We start from the raw sequence: 23,707 nt of genomic DNA on the forward strand, positions 1-23,707 counted from the left end.
TATCCCTGTCAATGGAATTGATTTAGCTAGGTCTGATTCAAATTCTGAGCAGGGTCGACCTTCCTCTAGACAAACTTCAGGAACCACAGGCCATGATTCACCGATTGCTGTCATGCAGATAGTTCTCTCGCCCATTTTGCATACAGGTTCGGAGTCTGATGGTATCCACCTTCAAGACAGTTCTGTTTGCATAGTCCTACATGCAGGTTCGGCTCCGCAGGAGGATATCGAGGTTTGTGGCGAGATCACGGGTTCCTGTGGCAGACGCTGCAGATGTCCAAGGGGTGCGGTAAGGCCAGTATCATCCTCGGCTCAGGTTTCTTCCGCAATTTACTGTGAGGAATCAAGGGCGAGGATCTTCCAATCAGTCTGGTGGCCATAAATGTCTCTTGCGGGGTTCCTCTCAAGAGAAGACCAGTTGTCCCAAGGGCTGATCTTCTATCCTGCTTTACAGTCGCTGGTTTTAATGGCTTGGCTGTTGAAAGCCAGGTACCTCGGCCCGCAGGTTATCGGAAATTGGCGGCATTATCCTGTCGCAGTCCCTGTTTAGTGGACCATAGGGATAAAGTGGTTCTTCGTCCCTGTCCATCATTCTTGCCCAAAGTGGTCTCTGACTTTCATTTGAATGAGGACATTGTGTTGCCTTCCTTGTGCCCCATCTGGCTCATCCCAAAGAATTTGCTTTGCATACCTTGGATGTGGTTCGTGCATTTTGGGTGTTATCTGGCAGCTACGGAGTCCTTTCAGAGGGTCAGACACTTTTTGTGGTTACGGACGGACCAAGAAAAGGGGTGGCCACTTCGGCTACCATCTCCAGATGGATCAGACAGACAGTAACTCAGGCCTATTCCATTAAAGGTCAGATTCCACCTTTCCCTGTCACGGCGCATTCTACTTGGGCGATGAGTGGGCCTTCCGTCATCAGGCATCAATATCGCAAGTTTGCAAGGCAAACACAAAATTCTATAAGGTAGATACTTTGGCATCTGTGGATGCTTCTTTTGGCCACAAAGTTTTGCAGGCTGCTGTTTAGGAGGGGCTGTTTCCTCTTGAGGGTTGTTTTTCTTTAAACTTTTTTTTTTTTTTTTTTTTTTCAGACAGGGTTCCTGTGACCCGGGTTAAGGGATCTTATGTCCTGATTAAGGGCTCCTATGTTTAGCTTTGGGTTATTTTCCCCACCCCTCATTTTCCTTTTGGCACTGATTTTGGACATCCCATTAGTTATTTATGGAGCGCTGTGTCCGTCAATGAACGAAAGAAAATTTTAATTTTTGTACTTACCGTAAAATCCATTTCTCTGACACGGACACAGCACCCACCCCTCTATTGAGTTCTGATACTTCTAATACTGCTTGGTAACTAATTACCTAGAGCAGTGAGGGGGGTTATATACCAAGCTGAGGACAGTCCATGGGCGTAGCCAAGTGTGTTTTGTTCTGCCTAGTTCTACTCCTGGAGGAGGCAATATAACCCTGTAGTTATGATTTATGGAGCACTGTGTTCGTCGAAAGAGAAATGGATTTTACGGTAATTACAAAAATCCCAGGTTGCTAAGGTATAAGGGCTAGCCTGCCCCTACCCACTCCTTCTGCCATTGTCAGACTGTTCCTAAGCATCCTCACATCCATTGCAGAGTTACGAGTCCTGTATGGGTGTTGGTGGCATCTGACTTGTCAGGACATAGGGGAAAAGAGACGACGGGAACTGGCTTTGCAGTGCGCAGGCTTGGGTAAGTAAAACTTGCTTTTCCAAGTTCTCTAGGTGTAATCTAGCATTTTACCCTTGTAGTGTGGGGGCAAGCTCCACTACAGGGGGAGGAGTTTTACTTTCCTACAACTTTAATTCAAGACTTCCATTTTAAAAGAACCTTTGCATTAAACTAAATGTGTTCATTTTATAGCTTTTTGAATGTATGTAACCATTCCCACAGTTTACATGAAATGTTCACAGATTAAGGTGATCTATTTGACAAAAATATAAATAAACGTAATGGTGTGTTATGGAAAAAGTAAATACGTCCTTAGTATCAGAAGCTGATATTGCCCACTGTAGTAGAAAATGACTACTATATGATAGAGATACATGTTTTATATCTGGTGTTCAGTCTGTTCTGTATATGATGTCCACAAATCTAAGGTGAAATAACTGACAAATTTCATTCATTTAAACTAAAGTATACTCCTTCAAAACCAATTCCTCCAAGGTGACAGTTTTTTTTTCTTTTTTTTTTCTGGCAAATTAGCCACCCCTGGACTGGAAGGTTTTACCCCCTTAATGACCAGGCCATTTTTTGCGATACGGCACTGCGTTACTTTAACGGACGATTGCGCGGTCATGCAATTCTGTACCCAAATAAAATGTCCTTTTTTTTTCCCCATAAATAGTTTTTTAATTTGGTGGTATTTGATCACCTCTGCAATTTTTTTTTTTTTTTTTTTTATTTAAAGTGGAGTTCCACCCTATTTTTATACTTACCTCCATCTTCTCGCTCCGGGTCACCTGAAAAAGAAATGGATAATCGCATATTTTTTTTTTTTTTACTTACCTCGTAGCGAAGAAAATATACTTACCTTACTTCCTTCTTCCTCCTTCCTCGGCCGCGGCCCGTCGTCACTTCCTGGCTTTGCAATGATTCCTGGGAGCTGAACGTCATAGCTCCCAGGAATCATTGCGCCTGCACCGGCCCCGACGTCAGTTCCGGGGCGCGCGCGTCATCCCCTTCTAAACAGCTTCTGGGCATGCCCAGAAGCTGTGGAGGGGTGACGCGCGCGACCCGGAAGTGACGTCGGGGCCGGCGCAGAGCATCGTGGGACCACAGAAGGCGGAAGAAGACGACGAAGAGGACGCGCTGGCTTCAAGCTGCCCACATCTGAGATGGCAGCGCTGGACAAGACGTTTGCAAGGTAAGTATTTCGTCTTGCAGGTAAGTGCAACCCGGGACAGATCAGAGGCTAGCCATTGTGGAATGCACTAGCCCTGACTGTCCCGGGGGTATTAAAAAAAAAAAAAAAAACAAATCCAGGGTGGAACTCCGCTTTAAGCGCTATAAGCAAGAGCAACAATTCTGGGGAAACAATATTTTTGCTTTATAACATTCCCAATAAAAATTATTAAAACAACTTTTTTCATCATTTTAGGCCAATATGTATTCTGCTACATATTTTTGGTAGAAAAAAAAATCCCAATAAGCGCAAAAGTTATCACATCTACAAACGAAGGGAAAGATTTGTTTTTGTTTTTTTTACTAGTAATGATGGTGATCAGCAATTTTTAGTGGGACTGTGACATTGCGGCGGACAGATCGGACACCTAACTGACATTTTTTACGCTTTTGGGGGGAACCAGTGACATTACCACAGTAATCAGTGCTAAAAAATTTGCACTGTTACTGTACTAGTGACACTGGCAGGGAAGGGGTTAACACCAGGGGAGATCATAGGGTTAAATGTGTCCCTAGGGGGTGCTGGGTTCACAAGGTCATATGGTTCGGTTACAAAATCGAATTTCGATCCGTCCCTCCGATAAGATTCTTCCCTTCCAAAGTGCAACTGTCCCCAGGTCGCTTACAGGCTCTCTTTGGGGCGATACAGGACATGTTACAACAAGGATAAATATTTCCGGTTCTGTATTTAGAACGCTTTCAGGACTTTTACTCAAACCTGTTTACAGTCCCCAGGAAGGAAGGCAAGGTGCGTCCGATTCTGGATCTAAAGGCATGCAATTGCTTTGTGCGAGTTCAAAAATTCAAGATGGAGTCCGTTCGCACAGTGGGTGCTTCCCTACATCAGGGGGATTTCATAGCCTCCATAGACATCAAAGATGCCTATATTCACATCCCAATATGTGCAGGACTTCAACGGTTCCTGTGTTTTGTCTGTGGGAGAGGATCACTATCAGTTTGTGGCATTACCCTTTGGTCTCGCCTCTGCTCCTCGGGTCTTCACAAAGTTGTTGGCTCCGGTCCTGGCATTGTTATGCCAGCCGGGGATATCAGTCCTGGGTTACCTGGATGATCTGCTTCTCTGTGCAGTCTCCCACAGCGCTGGTGACCTACTTCGTGGTCACCATGAGAAGTCTGGAGGAGTTCAGGTGGATTCTGAACCTTCAGAAGTCGTCCCTGGTCCCTTTCATGAGACTGGATTATCTGGGTCTGACTTTGGTCCTCAGCCCGGGTGTTTTCTTCCTCCTGACAAACTTCAAAAACTCCAGACTGCGATTCCGCTATTGCTGTCCAGCAAATGATCGTCCCTTCTGACTTGTATGAGAGTTTTAGGACTGATAGTGTTGTCCTTCGAGGCGGTCCCTTTCCCTCAATTCCACACGAGAATCCTCCAGAAGGAAATCCTTCTCAAATAGAACAAAGATCCAAATACCCTGGACAACCAGATCCAGCTGAACCAGGTGACCAGGGGGTCTCTGATATGGTGGCTTCAGTCCCCGACGCTCAAACAAGGAAAATCACCTATATTGGACAGTTGTCACCATGGATGCCAGTCTGTCCGGGTGGGAGAGGTGTTCTCGGCAAGCTTTCTGCTCAAGGGGTCTGGGCCCTGGAAGAATCCCGGTTAACGATCAGTGTTCTGGAGCTGAGAGCGATCAGGCTTTGCCTAGTCCACTGGACGGAGTACCTTCAGGGCTGTCCAGTGTGTATTCAATCAGACAATGCCACGGCTGTGGCTTATCAATCACCAAGGGGGCACCAGAAGTGTCCTTGTGGCCTTGGAGGTGGCAGGCATCCTTCGGTGGGTGGAATGCTTTGTTTCAGCTCTCTCCACCGCTCACATTCCAGGAGTGGAAAATAGGCAGGCGGATTAACTCAATTGGTAGAGATCAAGGAGCGATCAAGGGGAATGGTCTCTCCATCCGGATGTGTTCCAGTTGTGCCTTCGTTGGGGCACTCCAGAAGTGGATCTGTTGGCATCTCGGATCATCGGGAAAGTGCAGAGGTTTGTGGCCCGCTCTCTGGACCCTCTGGCAGACGCCACAGACGCGCTGGTGGCTCCGTGGAGTCAGTATCAGCTGATGTATGCCTTTCCCCCCCCCCCCCCCCTCTCAAGTTGCTGCCAAAACTTCTTCGCAGGATCGAGGTGGAAGGGATTCCCATCATCCATGTGGCGCCGGACTGGCCTCGCCGTGCTTGGTATGCCGACCTGGTCAGGCTAGTTGCAGATGTTCCTTGAAGAGGATCTACTGTCTCAAGGGCCAATCTTCCATCCTGCCTTACAGTCACTGGCTTTGACAGCTTGGCTGTTGAAGCAAGGTGCTGAAAAACTGGGGATTGTATGCTGCAGTGATTCCCACTCTACTTAAAGTGAGAAAAGCGACTAATGTAAAGATCTATCATCGTATGTGGAAGTTGTGTATTGCGTGGTGTGAGTTTCTTGGGGCTCCTACTCGGTGGCTCAGATCTTGGCCTTCCTTCAATAGGGAGTTTATCAAAAATTGGCCTTGAGTACTATCAAGGGTCAGGTTTCGGCCTTGGCAATTTTCTTCCAAAGGCCATTAGCCTCCCATTCCCTGGTGCGTAGCTTTACCCAGGAGTGCGACACTTGGCACCTCTGATGCGACCTCCGTTGCCATCTTGGGACCTTTTTAATGTGGTGCTGTCGGTTCTTCAAAAACCTCCCTTTGAAAATATTCGGTAAATTCCCCTGCTTACCTTATCTCAGAAGGTGGCCTTCTTGGTGGCCAGGGCCGCTGTTAGAAATCATAGGGCCCCATACAGTCCACCTGACGGGGCCCCCTTCAACCAAACCCCTAATGACACCCATGGCCCCGCCCCTGACCCCGTCTTGAAATAAAATGCAGGTTTGTTGCCGTTTATATAAATGCTTGCGGAGCCAACGTGTGCGTTCGCAATTGCGCATAAGCATAAAGTAGTGGGGGCATTTTAAATTTATTTTAAATTGTATTTTTATTAATTTATTTACAAAGAAAAAATCATACACTGTATCTTTATTTTTTGCTTTCACAAGGGATGAACAACAACAGCATGAGCCATGACAGGTCCTCTTTATGGAGCTATCTGGGGTCTTTTAGACCCCATATCTGTCCTCTGGCCTCCAAAGCATCTGATCAAATCAAGATCAGTTTGATCAGATGCTTGTTCAAACCGGTAATGGCTACATGAGACCGTAACTGGAAGTGATAAAATCCTTATCGCTTCTGGTTTCTGATGCCACACAGTGGGAGGAATGACACTCTCACTGTGTCTCAGGAACTGGATGCTACTGTTTGCATCCTAAAGGCAGTAAAGGCAGGGATGTCACTGCCTGTAAAATTAATCCAGTGACTTCTTAGCCACTAGGATTACTTTTACTGTGTGCAGAATCACTGAGGCTGAAAAAAATGATGTCGATCATTGCTGTAGCAATGACCAAGATATCACCCTTCCAATCCAGTGACGTACTGGTACAGTATGTAGCTGGAAGGGAAGCAGTTAAAGGGGATTGGTTTGGGGGGCAGTAAAAATGCAGCTCCACTGCACATGTTTACTGCTCCCCCAGCTGAAGTGTAAAGTAGCATCTCACTGTGTCCTATGATCATCAGCATTATGATAATCACACAGGCATCACAAAAAGCAGGGGCTCTATCATGGCTCAGTGTCACATGACTGTTAGGTGCTGACTTTGTTATGGCTGTGCTCTGTTACAGTCTGTAAAACTCAGTACAGCCATAAGTTGACAAAGTCAGCACCCAACAGCCGTGTGGCACAGAGAATTGATAGAGCCCCTGCTTTTTGTGATGCTAATGATAACCTGCTATGCTGTGATATAATTGGACACAGTGAGGATTCTATGCACTATTCTTCACTCACTGTGTCCATGTGTCCATTTCAGCTGCACTCTCTTCCTGCTTCTCCCTGTCAGCCGCTCAACTTATTCACATCTTGGCAGGACAGCAGCCTAGAGCCGAACGGAGAATTGCAGTATCACTCCGCCGGCCGGGACTAATTGAAAATAAAGAAATAGTCCCTCCACTGCGCTCACCTCCTGGGCCCCTCTGAAGACCTGATGGGGCCCAGGAAAATGATATAACACACTCCATAGGCAAGAAGAAGCAGGAGAGGAGTTTAGAAAGCATTTTTTTTTAATAATGCAGTAACGAACTGTCATGTGGCCGGGCCCCACTGTGTAGCTGATGGGGGCCGGGCCCGGTACAATAGGGCCGGTTGTACTGCCCTATCAGCGGCCCTGTTGGTGGCTATTACTTCTGCACGCAGGGTGTCGGAACTGGTGGCGTTGTCCTGTTCTCCCGATCTGGTGGTTCACAGGGATAAAGTGGTGCTTCGTCCGGATTCGTCCTTCCTTCCGTAGGCGGTTTCCAGTTTCCACCTAAATGAGGACATTGTGCTACCCTCCTTGTGTCCTAAGGAAATTGCACTGCATACTTTGGATGTGGTTCGTCAATCAGGGTGTATTGGCGACTACTGAGTCTTTTCGGAAGTCAGATTTGCTCTTTGTACTCACGTATGGACCAAAGAAAGAGCTGCCTGCGACTGTTTCCAGATGGATTAGGCAGACAGTTGTGCAGGCTTGTTCAATTAAGGGTCAGGTTCCACCTTTCTCTGTTAAGGCATATTCTACTCAGGTCTTAATGCTTCCTGGGCCTTTTTGCCATTAGGCATCTGTGGTTCAGGTTTGCAAGGCGGCTACCTGATCGTCTGTTCATACCTTCACGAAGTTTTATAAGGTGGATGTGCTGGCATTTGCAGATGCCTCCTTTGGCCGCAAAGTTTTGCAGCCTGCCGTTTTAAGGGGGTTTTAGTCTCCCTTCTCCCTTCAAGGGTGTTTTAATGTTTGTTTGTTTGTTTTTCAGGTGGGTCTCATCTTGTTGTTCTGATGAGTTCTTTGTTGCCTGGTTGGCTATGGTTCAGCCTTGGGGAATTTATTTTCTGCTGTTCCCACCCCTCATGTTTTATGGCACTGCTTTGTGACGTCCCTACTGTTAATAAGAACAGAGACTGCGTCCGTCAATGGAACGATACAGAAAGTTGGATTTTTGTCTTACTGTATAATCCTTTTCTCTGAAGTTCATTGACGGACGCAGTACCTGCCCCTCTTTTTTGAAGTTGGGTTGGGATTGTTTTCTCTGACATTGCTTTGTTACAAAAGTGACATCCTATTGCAGAGAGAGGGAGTATGCCTTCTGGGACTGCCCATAGGCGTAGCCAGAACTTTTTTTCTGCTATTGTCCTACTCCTGTAGGGGGCTTTTATAACCCTACTGTTATGAAGAACAGAGACTGTGTCCGTCGATGAACTTCAGAGAAAAGGATTTTACGGACAAACAAAAATCGATTTTTTTTTTTTTTTTTTTTTTTTTTTTTTAGAGGCCCTAGAGCAGGGGTCTTCAAACTATGGCCCTCCAGGTGTTCAGGAACTACAATTCTTATGCCTAGTCATGTCTGTGAATGTTAGTTTTCCAATGCCTCATGGGATGTATAGTTCCGCAACAGCTAGAGGGCCGTAGTTTTTCAAACGCAATTTTTTGGGAAAAATATACTTTTTTTTTTAATATGAAAGATGTTACGCTAAGTAAATAGAAAACATGTAACTCTTTAAAACTGCGCATGCCCGTGCAACGGCGACTAACTAGGTAAATTTTACTGTACATTGGCGATGCTTTAAAAGCTTTACAGGTCACCACTTTTGATTTAGAGGTGGTCTGGTGCTAGAATTACTGTCAATGATCTGACATTCGTGGTGATACCTCATGTGTGGGACGTTCGCTGTGTGCGTGCGGGACCAAAGAGCACATTGGCCTTTGCGCACAAACATTGGGGCACTTTACTTTTGTTTTTATTTTTAAAATATTTGATTTTTTTTATTTTTACACTGTTGCTTTCATTTTTTTTTTTTTTTTTTTTTAATTGCTGTCACAAGCAATGTAAACATCCTTGTGACAGTTATAGGCATTTGACCAGTCCTCTTTATAGAGAGATCTGCGGTCTAGAAGAACCCAAATCCCTCCTCTGCACTTAAAAGCATTCAAAGCACCAAGGTCCGTGTTTATGAATGCTTTTGATTTAAAAAAAAAATTCCGGGTTATGATTACAAACAGCTGGTCCCCTCCCACTGCTTGTAATAGCAATCAAGCGGCTTGTGAGCCACTCCGATTGCTATTGCAAGAGAGTCAAACACTGGCTCTAAAAAAACTATATGGGGATGATGCCTGCAGACCCCCCCCCCCCCTCCTCAACAATGCATGGCCACATGCCCTCAACATGGGGGGAGGGTTTCCTTTGGGGCAGGGGTGGCATACTTATTCACATAGGGGTGGGTATCTGGGAGTTGCTGGGAGGAGGCCCTTGTCCCCATCAACATGGGGGCAAGGTGCCCCCATGTTGATGGGGACAAGGGCCTCCTCCCAGCAAGGGCCTCCTCACTGCAGATCGGAAGTTGTGTCCGACTTCTATATCGGAACAGTGTGAACCTGGCCAAAGGAAACCTTTTATTATATTGAAGCTTAACAATTTGTAAATCTTGTCTGCACAAACATTTTAAAGCTGGTTTTATTTGGAGTTTCATACATGCACGCACAATTTTACTACTCAAAGACAGCAGGTACTGGTGGGTTCGTGAACAACAACCTTCTGCTTAGGTATACATAGATGAGAACTAATGGAAATGACCAAAGCCATCAAATAGTGATTAGATCAGGTTTTCTAACCTGCCCAGTCAATATTCTACCTAAACTTCCCCACCGATTCTCCGACTTGAGTCCTAGGCCGGTTCTCCCAATGCTTAACCATCTCAAGAGAAGTTAAAAAGTCTCTCTGCAAAGCAGTTTATTTATTGCTTGTGGGAGAACATGTAGGCAGGCTATATATGGGACAATTTCTCAAAGAGCAATTTGTCCAGTGTCCGTTAAGCCTCGTACACACGCAACGATTGTTGGCCGACCGATCGGCCGTCTTTTGTCCAGTGTTGTTGTGTTGGTTGAAATGTGCTCTAGACTGCACACAAATTTTCTCAGCCAACAAAAACCAACTTCAGAAGTGATGTCATGTGCTGGTTTACTTTCCGTGTGTATTTTCTTCTCTGAGCATGCCCAGTCTTGCTCATCAGATTTTTGTCTGCCGAAATCTGTACTGACTGACAGAAAATCGGCCGTTCTGTTGACGGCCAACAAAAATTTTATAGCCTGCACACCAGATTTTGTTCGGCCGAAAAGTCGGAGTCGGTTGTCGGAAGCATCATACTAACAAGCCGACAATCGGCCGATCGGACGTTGGCCGAAAATGCATGGCCAACAATCGTTTACGAGGCTTTAGGATTGGTTTGTGCAAAGAAAAGATTGCTCTCTCTTTCTTCTCTGAATAACTGTAGATAACCACTGAATAAACATGTTGGTTGGTCTCTTTGCAAGTGGCCATTCTTGCTTTACAGTTGAGGGTAATTTACACTCAAAACTGACTTTGGTACATGTAAAATACTGCAAATTAGGGTAAAAATGGTTACGAATTGATTTAAAGTAGAACTATAGGCTAAACATTTTTTTTTTTTCTTTTTTTTTTTTTGCGTGCCATCAGTGTCACATTGGGGATGTTTAGCTTCACTTTTTCTGTCCCATAGCCAAAACAGGAAGTGAGAGGTAATCCCTGCAAAGAACTGGTGTCCCCATTGGACGATTTCCCCTCTACTGTAGTTATGGGGACAGCCCAAAATATTTTTTATTTTTTTTTACTTTAACTTTTGATAATAGTAAATAGGACAAATAGAGAGGGTAATTCTTCCGACTGGGGCAGAGGTAACCATAAAAACCCTCTCCACTCTGTCAAAAAAAAAAAAAAAAAATCTGTATACTTCAACCATTCTCAAAGTAGTTCCATTCTTTTCAACTTCGGGTCATGCATTACCGGCACAAATTTATTTTCTTCTGTTTTCTTCTTGATTTCTCTTTGTTGCCCTTGTCAAAGACCAGACTTTGATATAAGGTATAACCAAAGAGCAAAACTTTTTATTACATTTTGGATAGAATTGAGAGATTAGAACACTTGTCAGTTTTTTGATTGTTGTCTGTGCCCAATAAGATTCCACCTTTTTCTATTTTTCCCATTTTACTGTGATTGCTGAAAGTGAAATAAAATCCCAAATTTATAATGGTTTATAACCCTGCCTTACTCTGTCCAAACTTGGGGAAAACTATTTTGGCTTTACTTCTAATATTAAAATAAAATGTGCTAACAGAAAGGATCCTGTGTATAGTATATTTCACATTTTTCTTGTTTTTTTTTTTTTTTGAACAGGTGGGCAGTTCGGGACCCCTCTGGTAGAACTTCTGTGACAATGTTTAGAAGAGTTGTTGGAAAGACGCTGGGTTTACTGGGGTATACCATCCAGTATGGCTGTATAGCGCACTGTACATTTGAGTATATTGGAGAAGTAGTCATAGTAAGTAAATGGTTTTTGCATAGGTGTGAGTTTCAGATACTATATACCTCTGTTGTGGGGGCAAACCGTTTTAATGCTTTATTTTGGGGAAAGCTTGCAGTATATTCAGGGTTAAAAGAAATAGATTTTATTTTCAAGGGTTCACAGATTTATAAACCTCAAAGTTCAGAAATGTAGAAGTTTATAGAAATATATAAGCTTTGTGTGTTTTTTTTTTTTTTTTCTTGGATATACAGTAAATGTAAAAGATCAGGTTGATATAAAAGATGCCATTGAGTATTGTTTAACCTAAAGAAAAACTTTGGAACATATCATGTTAACCTTTCAAAAGTTGATTGTCTGGCTAGGTATCAGTATTGTTCCCGGATTTGGCACGTCATTGACCTGGAAGTTGTAGGGAAATGCAGGAGTTGACGTGCAAATTCTTTTTTCCTGTATACTTGTTCTAGGTCAGTGGTAAAAATATGTATTGATGCCAGACACAGCCAGGCAACTAGTATTCACAGAATGACAACTTTGTTTCCCTCAGGCCAGGTTTGATGAAAAAATCTACTACAGCATACATGCTCCTTGTTCTTATTTTACTATTTGTTCCCCCTCTAGTGTTCAGGACCCTCTATGCAACCAACCATACAGAATTATGATGTTCTGATATGTGAAAATTTAAGCCGGCACCTATATTCAATTCATAGGTAAGCAAATGTTATATTGTGTGCAGCAGACTATAGACTAGACTTGGGGTTTTTTAGCCCAAAGCCTACTTAGAGTCTTATGGGCAGGGCAGACAGGGCCCTACTAAAATACTTTGAGAGGGGATTTGGCATAGGCAAGAAGACCCATGATAATTGTTTTATTATTTATTTTTTAAGTGCAAGAACCTAGAGGCATACACTTTCAGATGTTCTTGAGATCCCTGATAATGCGGGGAACTCCTGCTGCTGAAGGTTGGTTTGTCTTTTTCTTTTAGCCAGTGGAACTTCTAGATTTCTGATGGGCCAATAGGAAAGCATGGAAGTCAGTGACCCACCTTAGACTTGTTTAAAGTCAAGCTCCAGGAAAATTAAAAATGCTCATGCTGGCAGTGGGCACGTGCTGGCAGTGGGCCCGTGCTTGCACTGTAAGGGTTAAATCCTTTATATCTAGGAGACTTGTGTAAGCAATTTTACTTGATCTTTGCTCCAGCAGGCTCCTCTGCTTCACCAGTTCTGGCAGCCTCTTCTCCCCTGCACTCTGGCAGGCCAAGGTGCTCTGACCTGCATTGGATGGAAAGACGCTGGGGAACAGTCCACTGCTGGAGCATGGGGAAGCGGAATGTTGGATACGTAAAAGTGCTCTTCTTGTCCCCCGGAAAGAAGGCACAGACCCATTTGGACAGAAACATTAACAATCTGGGGGGAGGGCAGTGTTGTACTAGCATATTTAGAAGCCAAACTCCAGTTTATACTTTATAAACAGTTACAGCAGCTTTTGTTTTCCTTTTCAGATAATGGTTTTAAATAATTGAAAAACTAACCATTATACAGGGGAGGACTGGGCCGGGGGGCAGGGGGGCAATTGCCCCCTGGGCTGCTCTGATGTCCTGTAAGAAGGCTGCACCGCTTCTCCCACAGACATGCCTAAAGGATTCCTGGTGAAGAAAAGTAAAAAGTCCCTGCCACTGACCTACTGAGTGCAGGATGAAGACAAGGACAGAGCACAGGCCTCCTTCCCCGGCATGGATGGTGTAAACTGTGTCTGAGCAGAGGCCGGTTCCATGACCCACTTGAAACTCCCCAAGTCAGCCCCAACTGAGCTCCCCCAGCTCCCCCAACCACCCCCTGCTGGCCAGGTTGGGACCCCGGATTCAGCCAGTGAGTAGAGAGTACCTGGAGAAGGGCTTAAGCCTGGAATGGGGATCAGGAGGAGGATAGGAAGAGGGAGAGTGGGAGGGGGGCTGAGTCGCTGCACCATAGGCCTCTGGTTTGTACTTACCCCTGGGCTGAAAGTTGCCAGTCTGCCCCTGCCATTATAAGCCCCCCTGTCGGTATTAAATGGTTTGTCTTATCCATTTAACTTACACATTCGGCTTGAGAGCTTGTTTTTTTTTTTTTTAAGACTTACTGGCTGGATCAGCAGATAAAAAAAAATATAAGAAAGAAAAAACTCTTACAGCTCTCACATTACATTACTTACACACTAAGAAATGGTAAGCTTCAATATAGTATTTGCTTTTGAGTTATACACTATTTTAAAGTGGAGTTCCACCCATTTTCGTAACTTTACATCTATGTAATCCCCTTTAAAACGACTTTTACCAATGGAAAAGTCGTTTTAAAGGGGATTACATACATCTATGTAATCCAACCTATTAAAAATGGGTGGAACTCCGCTTTAAGCTTATATATTGGACTTACATTGGTTTTTAAGCTTCTTGTAGACTTCAGACTGGTAAATGCAGGCACTTCAGTTTACCTAATATGCTGATATGCCTGTTTACTAAGAGGATGCTTAAATCATTCTATACCACAGAGGGATGAATGCCTTGGTTCCACATGCTACTCTCAACACCACACTGCTCAGCAGGAGATGAATACCTAATGAATGTTGCTTACCTGAGACTAGCTCCATCATGGCAGCAGCGGATGGAGGGAGCATTTCAGCCGTTGGGAAGAAACAGCGGTGTGCGGCCAGTTTTCTTTTAGGGAGGAAGGCAAAGCACCGCAGCCAGGTAGAGTGGAGGGGGACCTGCCATTGGTTGAAGCAGCAGAGTTGCTGAGATAGTGATAGAGAGAGTGAAAAGCGGAGCACCTGTGGTCTGTTACTGCTTAGTCCTGGAGTGGTGTCACTGCATTTGTTTGATGCTGACCCTGAAACGGAGCTGCAGCACGGTGGCCAAGACCATATATCAGTTTAACAGGACAGGTTCCACTTAGAATAGGCCTCTCCATGGTTGACCAAAGAAGTTGCATGTGCTCCGTGTCATATTCAGAGGTTGTCTTTGGGAAATATACGTATGAGTGCTGCAAGCATTGCTGCAGAGGTTGAAGGGGTGTGTGTGGGGGGGGGGGGGGGGGGTTGTTAGCCTGTCAGTGCTCAGACCATACTTCGCACACTGCATCAAATTGGTCTGCATGGCTGTCATCCCAGAAGGAAGCCTTTTCTAAAGATAATGCACAAGAAAGCCTGCAAACAGTTTGCTGTAGAGAAGCAGACTAAGGTCCTGGGTTACTGGAACCATGTCCTGTGGTCTGATGAGACCAAGATAAACTTATTTGGTTCAGATGGTGTCGAGCGTGTGTGGCGGCAACTAGGTGAGGACTACAAAGACAAGTGTGTGATGCCTACAGTCTGGCATGGTGGTGGGAGTGTCATGGTCTGGGGCTGCATGAGTGCTGCCGGCACTGGGGAGCTACAGTTCATTGAGGGAACCATGAATGCCAACATGTACTGTGAAATACTGAAGCAGAGCATGATCCCCTCCCTTCAGAGACTGAGCCACAGGGCAGTATTCCAATATAATGGCCCCAAACACACCTCAAAGATGACCACTGTCTTGCTAAAGAAGCTGAGGGTAAAGGTGGAGGACTGTTCATGAATGTATCCAGACCTAAACCCTATTGAGCATCTGTGGGGCATCCTGAAATGGAAGGTGGAAGAGTGCAAGGTCTCTAACATCCACCAGCTCTGTGATGTCGCCATGGAGGAGTGGAAGAGGAATCCAGTGACAACCTGTGAAGCTCTGGTGAACTCCATGCCCAAGAGGGTTAAATCAGTGCTGGAAAAAATATGGTGGCCACACAAAATATTGACACATGGGGCCCAATATGGTGTGTAGGTGTGTACTTTGTTGCCAGCTATTTAGACAATAATGGCTGTGTGTTGTTGTTTTGAGGGGACAGCAAATTTACACTGTTATACAAGCTGTACACTCACTACTTTACATTGTAGCAAAGTGTCATTTCTTCAGTGTTGTCACATGGAAATATAATAAAATATTTACAAAAATGTGAGAGGTGTACTCACTTTTGTGAGATACTGTATGTTGCAGCAAGCATAAGGCTATACTTATATTGTGTGTATGTGTGTGTATATATATATATATATATATATATATATATATATATATATATATATATATATATATATATATATATATATATATATATATATATATATATATTTTGTCACAATTTCTTTCCCTCTGTTTTTTTTTTTTTTTTTTCCACGGCATGTCAATTAATATTATTTGTCTCTTTTTGCATAATGTAAATGTTGGAACTCCTTTTTGCATAAGATTTAGTGGTATTCTTAAATTCAGCACTGTATGAGTCCTCTGCACCATTTCTGCCCCACATCTCCAAACCAGTTCCTTCCCCCCAACCACCCCCCTTTTTATAATCTTCGTCTGTCACAGGCAGCTGGCACTCCGTCCCCTGCTACAAGTCTGGGGGAGTTCAGTCCCCACTGAGCTGACATAGCTACCGCTGGCTCTATCTCCTTTAGCTTGCTGCTTCAGTGGAGCATTGCAAGGCTTGCTCCAGCTTTGGCATTTAATCACGATGCCAGGTGCAGATTTTGTATTTAAACAATTTCCATCCCATATAGATCATAAGCTTGCATTAGATTTTATGAAGTTTGCCTTTTTAACATATTTGTTTTTTTTTCCTTTTGGAGTAAATCCATATTGCATTTTTGCTTGTGCAGCATTCTCATCTTGTGGTGTCTTTTGTAGGGGCGATATTATAGTAGCTAAAAGTCCCAACAAGCCGAGCATTAACATCTGCAAGAGGGTAATTGGAATGGAAGGGGATAAAGTCTGTACCAGCGGCCCATCAGACCTCATCAAGAGGCACACATATGTAAGTATTGTGCTCTCTTTTGGATCTGTCAGATGACTTGTTCAGTTTTGCTAACATTTTTTAAAGGGAAATTCTTTTGCATTTTAAAATATCAAAAGTTCTGCCACCACAAGATGCCCGTTATTTTTACTTTTTATTAGCCGGAACAGCCTATTTTTTTGTGTCCCTCCCTAAAATAGTTGTTGAAACCTGGTTTACCTTGACCCCATGACTAAGCTCTGCCAACTCCACTGTCCAGTAAGATTTCCCCAGAGGCCAGTAAAGGTGATATGAAGAATGATGGGCGACTAATGGACATCTTATATTAAGATAGATTTTGGTGGTTATTAAGATGGATTTTGGTGGTTGTATGTAACAATCTATTGAAAGCCCAACTCCAGCCAATAAAGTAATCCTTTAGTTTTCGACAGAGTTGGGAAGGAGTGGAAAACATGTCAGGTTTTTACTGCTGTATGTGTCTCCATTTTTGAGAAATGTTCCCTTACTTTCTGACCCAGTAGTGTAGAGAGGATCTGATGGAAAATCTCTTCAATCAAAAGTACTGCTTTTGTGTGTGGCATTCATTGTCCTGATGACTCCTGATTCCATCATTTCATTTCCAGATATCATAGGTTTGTCACTGGGACATAACCATGAAAGGAAATCTCTCCAATGGAGTCATTGGCAGCAGACCATAATGTGTTTGTGTTTTGTTTTTGTTTTTTTGTTTTATTTCCACACAAGCAAGGTGGATGGAAGAATCCTCTCTGCTGTGCTATTGTATTCTAACAGTGAGGACTCAATGCTGCAGCCGTCAATGGTGAAAAGTTAGACATTAGAACATCTTTGGTTAACCTTCCTAGCGGTATTCCAGAGTGTGGCTCGGGGTTAAATTTCAGTGCCAAAAGCGGTAACCCCGAGCCACACTTGGGGTACCGCTAGAAAGATAGCTGGATCCTGGTAGAGGGGTTACTTACCTTGTCACCGGGATCCAGCGATGTATCCTGGCGGTGTGTGGTGGCGGATCTTCCTCCCGATGCTCTGTGTGCCCCAGCTTCCGTCTCCTGCGACGTGACGTTCGCAGGGGGGTGGAACCGGCGGCAAATTCAAATGTAAAACACACTGATACAATTCAAAATAAAATAAATTCACATTAGATTGCCCCCCAGTGCCCTTTCCTGCATTTTTACTGTACTTTTTATGTGTATATCTATATGTATATATTATATATGTGTATGTGTATGTATATGTGTGTGTGTGTGTGTGTATATATATATACATACATACTTTAACTTATTTATAGTTTTTTATTATGTTATAATTTTTGATTTCAAACTTTCATACCCGAGATGTTATAAAGAAGAATGCACAGTAAAAAAAAAAAAAAAATCATATGTAAATAGTTGGTTTGGGCTGCCCATTCTTAAGAATTACATGCAAAATAATGGTACCCCTTTCAGCACCTAAAATCCAAAAGAATCATACCGCCAAGGAGGTTAAGCTTGAAGCGGCCACACGAGGCTCGAAATTTGATTTAAAACTAGCAAAACAAATGGTGGCCAAGTTGGGTTTTATTACTTTTGAAAGCCATACACAACAACATTAAATGCAGAGAAAGGAGGGGAAAAAAGTGTGTGTGTGTATGTATATACAAGCCCGATTCCAAAAAAGTTGGGACACTGTACAAATTGTGAATAAAAACAGAATGCAATGATGTGGAAGTTTCAAATTTCAATATTTTATTCAGAATACAACATAGATGCCATGCCATATCACATGTTTAAACTGAGAAAATGTATCATTTTAAGGGAAAAATAAGTTGATTTAAAATTTCATGGCATCAACACATCTCAAAGTTGGGACAAGGCCATGTTTACCACTGTGTGACATCCCCTCTTCTTTTTATAAGTCTGCAAACATCTAGGGACTGAGGAGACAAGTTGCTCAAGTTTAGGAATAGGAATGTTGTCCCATTCTTGTCTAATACAGACTTCTAGTTGCTCAACTGTCTTAGGTCGTCTTTGTCGCATCTTCCTCTTTTTATGATGCGCCAAATGTTTTCTATGGGTGAAAGATCTGGACTTCAGACTGGCCATTTCAGTACCCGAATCCTTCTTCTACGCAGCCATGATGTTGTAATTGATGCAGTATGTGGTCGGCATTGTCATGTTTGAAAATGCAAGGTCTTCCCTGAAAGAGACGACGTCTGGATGGGAGCTTATGTTGTTCTAGAACTTGGATATACCTTTCAGCATTGATGGTGCCTTTCCAGATGTGTAAGCTGCCCCACGCACACATGCAACCACATGCCATCAGAGATGCAAGCTTCTGAACTGAGTGCTGATAAGAACTTGGGTTGTCCTTGTCCTCTTTAGTCCGGATGACATGGCATCCCAGTTTTCCATAGGGGAAATTCAAATTTTGATTCGTCTGACCACAGAACAGTTTTCAACTTTGCCACAGTCCATTTTAAATGAGCCTTGGCCCAGAGAAAACGCCAGCGCTTCTGGATCATGATTAGATATGACTTCTTTTTTGGCCTATATAGTTTTAGCTGGCAACGGCGAATGGCACGATGGATTGTGTTCACCGACAATGTTTTCTAGAAGTATTCCTTAGCCCATGTTGTGATTTCCATTACAGTAGCATTCCTGTATGTGATGCAGTGCCGTCTAAGGGACCGAAGATCACGGCATCCAGTATGGTTTTCCAACCTTGACCCTTAAGCACAGAGATTGTTCCAGATTCTCTGAACCTTTGGATGATATTATGCACTGTAGATGATCACTTCAAACTCTGCAATTTTTCTCCTGAGAAACTCCTTCCTGATATTGCTCCACTATTTTTCACCGCAGCATTGGGGGAATTGGTGATCCTCTGCCCATCTTGACTTCTGAGAGACAATGCCACTCTGAGAGGCTCTTTTTATATCCAATCATGTTGCCAATTGCCTAATAAGTTGCAAATTGGTCCTCCAGCTGTTCCCTATATGTACATTTAACTTTTCAGGCCTCTTAGTCCCAACTTTTTTGGAATGTGTAGCTCTCAGGAAATCCAAAATGAGCCAATATTTGGCATGACATTTCAAAATGTCTCAACTTTCAAAATTTGATATGTTATCTATATTATATTGGGAATAAAATATTATGAGATTTGTAAATTATTCCATTCCTTTTTTACTCACAATTTGTACAGTGTCCCAACTTCTTTGTGTGTGTGTGTGTGTGTGTGTGTGTGTGTGTGTGTGTGTGTATATATATATATATATATATATATATATATATATATATATATATATATATATGTGTGTGTGTGTGTGTATACAGTGCCTTGCGAAAGTATTCGCCCCCCTTGAACTTTGCTACCTTTTGCCACATTTCAGGCTTCAAACATAAAGATATAAATCTGTAATTTTTTGTGAAGAATCAACAACAAGTGGGAAACAATCATGAAGTGGAATGACATTTATTGGATATTTCAAACTTTAACAAATAAAAAACTGAAAAATTGGACGTGCAAAACTATTCAGCCCCTTTACTTTCAGTGCAGCAAACTCTCTCCAGAAGTTCAGTGAGGATCTCTGAATGATCCAATGTTGACCTAAATGACTAATGATGATAAATAGAATGCACCTGTGTGTAATCAAGTCTCCGTATAAATGCACCTGCACTGCGATAGTTTAGAGGTCCGTTTAAAGCGCAGAGAGCATCATGAAGAACAAGGAACACACCAGGCAGGTCCGAGATACTGTTGTGGAGAAATTTAAAGCCGGATTTGGATACAAAAACATTTCCCAAGCTTTAAACATCCCAAGGAGCACTGTGCAAGCGATAATATTGAAATGGAAGGAGTATCGGACCACTGCAAATCTACGAAGATCTGGCCGTCCCTCTAAACTTTCAGCTCATACAAGGAGAAGACTGATCAGAGATGCAGCCAAGAGGCCTATGATCACTCTGGATGAACTGCAGAGATCTACAGCTGAGGTGGGAGACTCTGTCCATAGGACAACAATCAGTCGTATACTGCACAAATCTGGCCTTTATGGAAGAGTGGCAAGAAGAAAGCCATTTCTTAAAGATATCCATAAAAAGTGTTGTTTAAAGTTTGCCACAAGCCACCTGGGAGACACACCAAACATGTGGAAGAAGGTGCTCTGGTCAGATGAAACCAAAATCAAACTTTTTGGCAACCATGCAAAACGTTATGTTTGGTGTAAAAGCAACACAGCTCATCACCCTGAACACACCATCCCCACTGTCAAACATGGTGGTGGCAGCATCATGGTTTGGGCCTGCTTTTCTTCAGCAGGGACAGGGAAGAGGTTTAAAATTGATGGGAAGATGGATGGAGCCAAATACAGGGCCATTCTGGAAGAAAACCTGATGGAGTCTGCAAAAGACCTGAGACTGGGATGGAGATTTGTCTTCCAACAAGACAATAATCCAAAACCTAAAGCAAAATCTACAATGGAATGGTTCACAAATAAACATATCCAGGTGTTAGAATGGCCAAGTCAAAGTCCAGACCTGAATCCAATCGAGAATCTGTGGAAAGAACTGAAAACTGCTGTTCAAAAATGCTCTCCATCCAACCTCACTTAGCTCGAGCTGTTTCGCAAGGAGGAATGGGCAAAAATTTCAGTCTCTCGATGTGCAAAACTGATAGAGACATACCCCAAGCGACTTACAGCTGTAATCGCAGCAAAAGGTGGCGCTACAAAGTATTAAAGTGGAGTTCCACCCTAAAATTATACTTACCTCCATCGCTCCGGGTCACCTGAAAAACAAATGGATATTCACAATTTTTTTTTTTTTTTTACTTACCTCGTATAGAAGAAAATATACTTACCTTACTTGCTTCTTCCTCCCCTCGGCGGCCACGGCGATTCGTCACTTCCTGGCTTTGCAATGATTCCTGGGAGCTGAATGTCATCGCTCCCAGGAATCAATGCGCCTGCACCGGCCCCGCCGTCACTTCCCGTGCGCGCGCGTCATTCCCTTCTAAACAGCTTCTGGGCATGCCCAGAAGCTGTGGAGGGATGACGCGCGCACACCGGAAGTGACGGCGGGGCCGGTACAGTGCATCGTGGGACCGAAGAAAGACGGAAGAGGACGCAGAAGAGGATCGCGCTGGCTTCAAGCTGCCCACACCTGAGATGGCAGCGCTGGACAATACATTTTCAAGGTGAGTATTTCTCCTAAAAGGTAAGTGCAACCCGGGACAGATCAGAGGCTATCCATTGTGGAATGTACTAGCCCTGACTGTCCCGGGGGTAATTTTATCAAAAAATGTATTCCCAGGGTGAAACTCCGCTTTAACTTAAGGGGGCTGAATAATTTTCCACGCCCAATTTTTCGGTTTTTCATTTGTTAAAGTTTGAAATATCCAATAAATTTCGTTCCACTTCATGATTGTGTCCCACTTGTTGTTGATTCTTCACAAAAAATTACAGTTTTATATCTTTGTTTGAAGCCTGAAATGTGGCAAAAGGTCAAAGTTCAAAGGGGCCGAATACTTTTGCAAGGCACTGTGTGTGTGTGTGTATATTATGTATGTGTGTGTGTGTGTGTGTGTGTGTGTGTGTGTGTGTCTCAATGTGAGGTCAGGCACCGATGTTGACGAGAAGGCCTGGCTTGCAGTCTGCCAAAGGTGTTCTATTGGGTTGAAGTTAGTACAGAGCAGTCAAGTTCTTTTACCCCAAGCTATCTCATCCATGTCTTTATGGACCTTGCTTTGTGCTCTGGTGTGCAGTCATGTTGGAACAGGAAGGGGCCATCCCCAAACTGTTCCCACAAAGTTGGGAGCATGAAATTGTCCAAAATGTCTTGGTGCTGATGCCTTAAGAGTTGCCTTCACTGGAACTAAGGGGCCAATCCCACTCCACAATCCCCCCTCCACCAAATGATTTGGACCAGTTCACAAAGCAAAATCCATAAAGACATGGATGAGCTAGTTTGGGGTGGAGGAAATTGACTGGCCTGCATAGGCATTCCAATACTTCTTAGTAGTATCTATCTCCTTACTCTCTCCATTTATTGTTGTGTGTTGCGTATTTTATATATATATATATAAAATGAGTGTGTGTGCTAGGCAAAGACCTATAAAAAGTTTGTCTTGTTGGGTAGAGGTTTTGAAATTCTGTCCATCTGGTCCTGAGATTTACAGTTTTGATAAGCTGCACAACAAGTTGGATGGTGCCTCTGTTTGTTTTACAGTTATACACTGCAGAAGGGATGCAGTGGTGTTTTCTTTCCCCAGACTGTTTATTGGACAGTAAATAAGCAGTAGACTGAGGTCACATTTTAAAATGTATCTAAAGCGTAAACTTTTTTTAGTTTTGGGAAAAGCGGTTGGGGATTAAACAACCAGACAGGGAGTTTTCTGTAGTTCAGCGGTAAACGGTGTAAAGCTGTTAACCCTGCAAAGTGTGCAGGAACTTACAGACTCACTGAATATCTGGCAGAATCAGGGTATTTGTTTGTTCTTCTACAACATAATAGAACACTATCAGTATTTAGTAGTAACCTTTAATAGACCAAAAGGGGGCAAATAGTAACTGTTCATTGCTAGAGTATCCATACACAAAACCACTTTAGATCTGCCCTATAGCAGTTTTACTGCTACAGGGCGGCGCTCACTGGATCACGTGTGTGTATATGTACTGTACCTGATCCGACACTTCCTGGTAGGGGGTGCGCATATACACAGCGGAAGCCGATCTGCGGGTGCAGGGTACTCGCTATCCTCCGGTACCCAGCAATCATCGAGCAGAGACACAGAAGTATGTAAACAAGGCAGATCACTGTTCTGATAGGAGGGAAGGGATTGCATTTGTGTCCCTGCAAAGCAGGGGAAAAATTCCATCTTTTTCCCTAGTAAAAGCACCTCGCAGTATATTAAAACAGGGGCGGGGAACACACAGTTAACCCTTTGATTGCCCCTAATAACTCACTCCTTCACAGCCAGTGTCAGTACAGTGACAGTGCAAATTTTTAGCATTGATCACTGTATTAGTGTCACTGGTCCCCAAAAAGGGCAAAAATCCTTTTCGCTGAGGTTCACTGACAGACACCGCACCCGCCCCCCTTTTGGGTTGAGTTATGTATTCTTCTGACACTGCTTGTTAAAAACTGAAGCCCTATTGCAGGAAGTGATGGTATACCCCCGGGACTGCCTCAGGGGCATAACCAAAAATGTTTCCGCCAAGTCCTACTCCTGAAGAGAGGGAGCACATAATACCAAGGGTCTAGAAGACATGAAGCTTGTGTCTCAGTGAACCTCAGAGAAAAGGATTTCACGGTAAGACAAAAATCCAGTTTTACCTTTTACTGCACTCCTTGCATTAACATAGAAAGTGTTAAGACCTTCTCCACCCCCCCATTTTTACTTACCTTAGCCCTCAATCGATCCAATGCCATGCCTGTCTGCAGTTCTTCCTGGTCTCTTGGGCTTTCTTGAGGGAGCCCTTGACCCTTCTGTTGTCAATCAAAGC

General features: G+C 43.6%; 1 protein-coding gene across 1 annotated transcript in view; it reads left to right on the forward strand.

The window, feature by feature from the left end:
- The window catches only part of IMMP1L (inner mitochondrial membrane peptidase subunit 1), an 85,048-nt gene that overhangs the window by 42,252 nt on the left and 19,089 nt on the right, over positions 1-23,707 (forward strand). The window contains exons 2-4 of the mRNA XM_082270764.1: positions 11,251-11,395; positions 11,999-12,087; positions 16,107-16,233. Coding sequence (XP_082126890.1) covers positions 11,291-11,395; positions 11,999-12,087; positions 16,107-16,233 — 321 coding nt within the window. The 5' untranslated portion in view covers positions 11,251-11,290. The remainder of the gene's footprint in view (positions 1-11,250; positions 11,396-11,998; positions 12,088-16,106; positions 16,234-23,707) is intronic.

This window comes from Pelophylax lessonae (genome assembly GCF_965119305.1).
Source record: "Pelophylax lessonae genome assembly, chromosome: 10".
NCBI classification, from domain to species: Eukaryota; Metazoa; Chordata; class Amphibia; order Anura; family Ranidae; genus Pelophylax; species Pelophylax lessonae.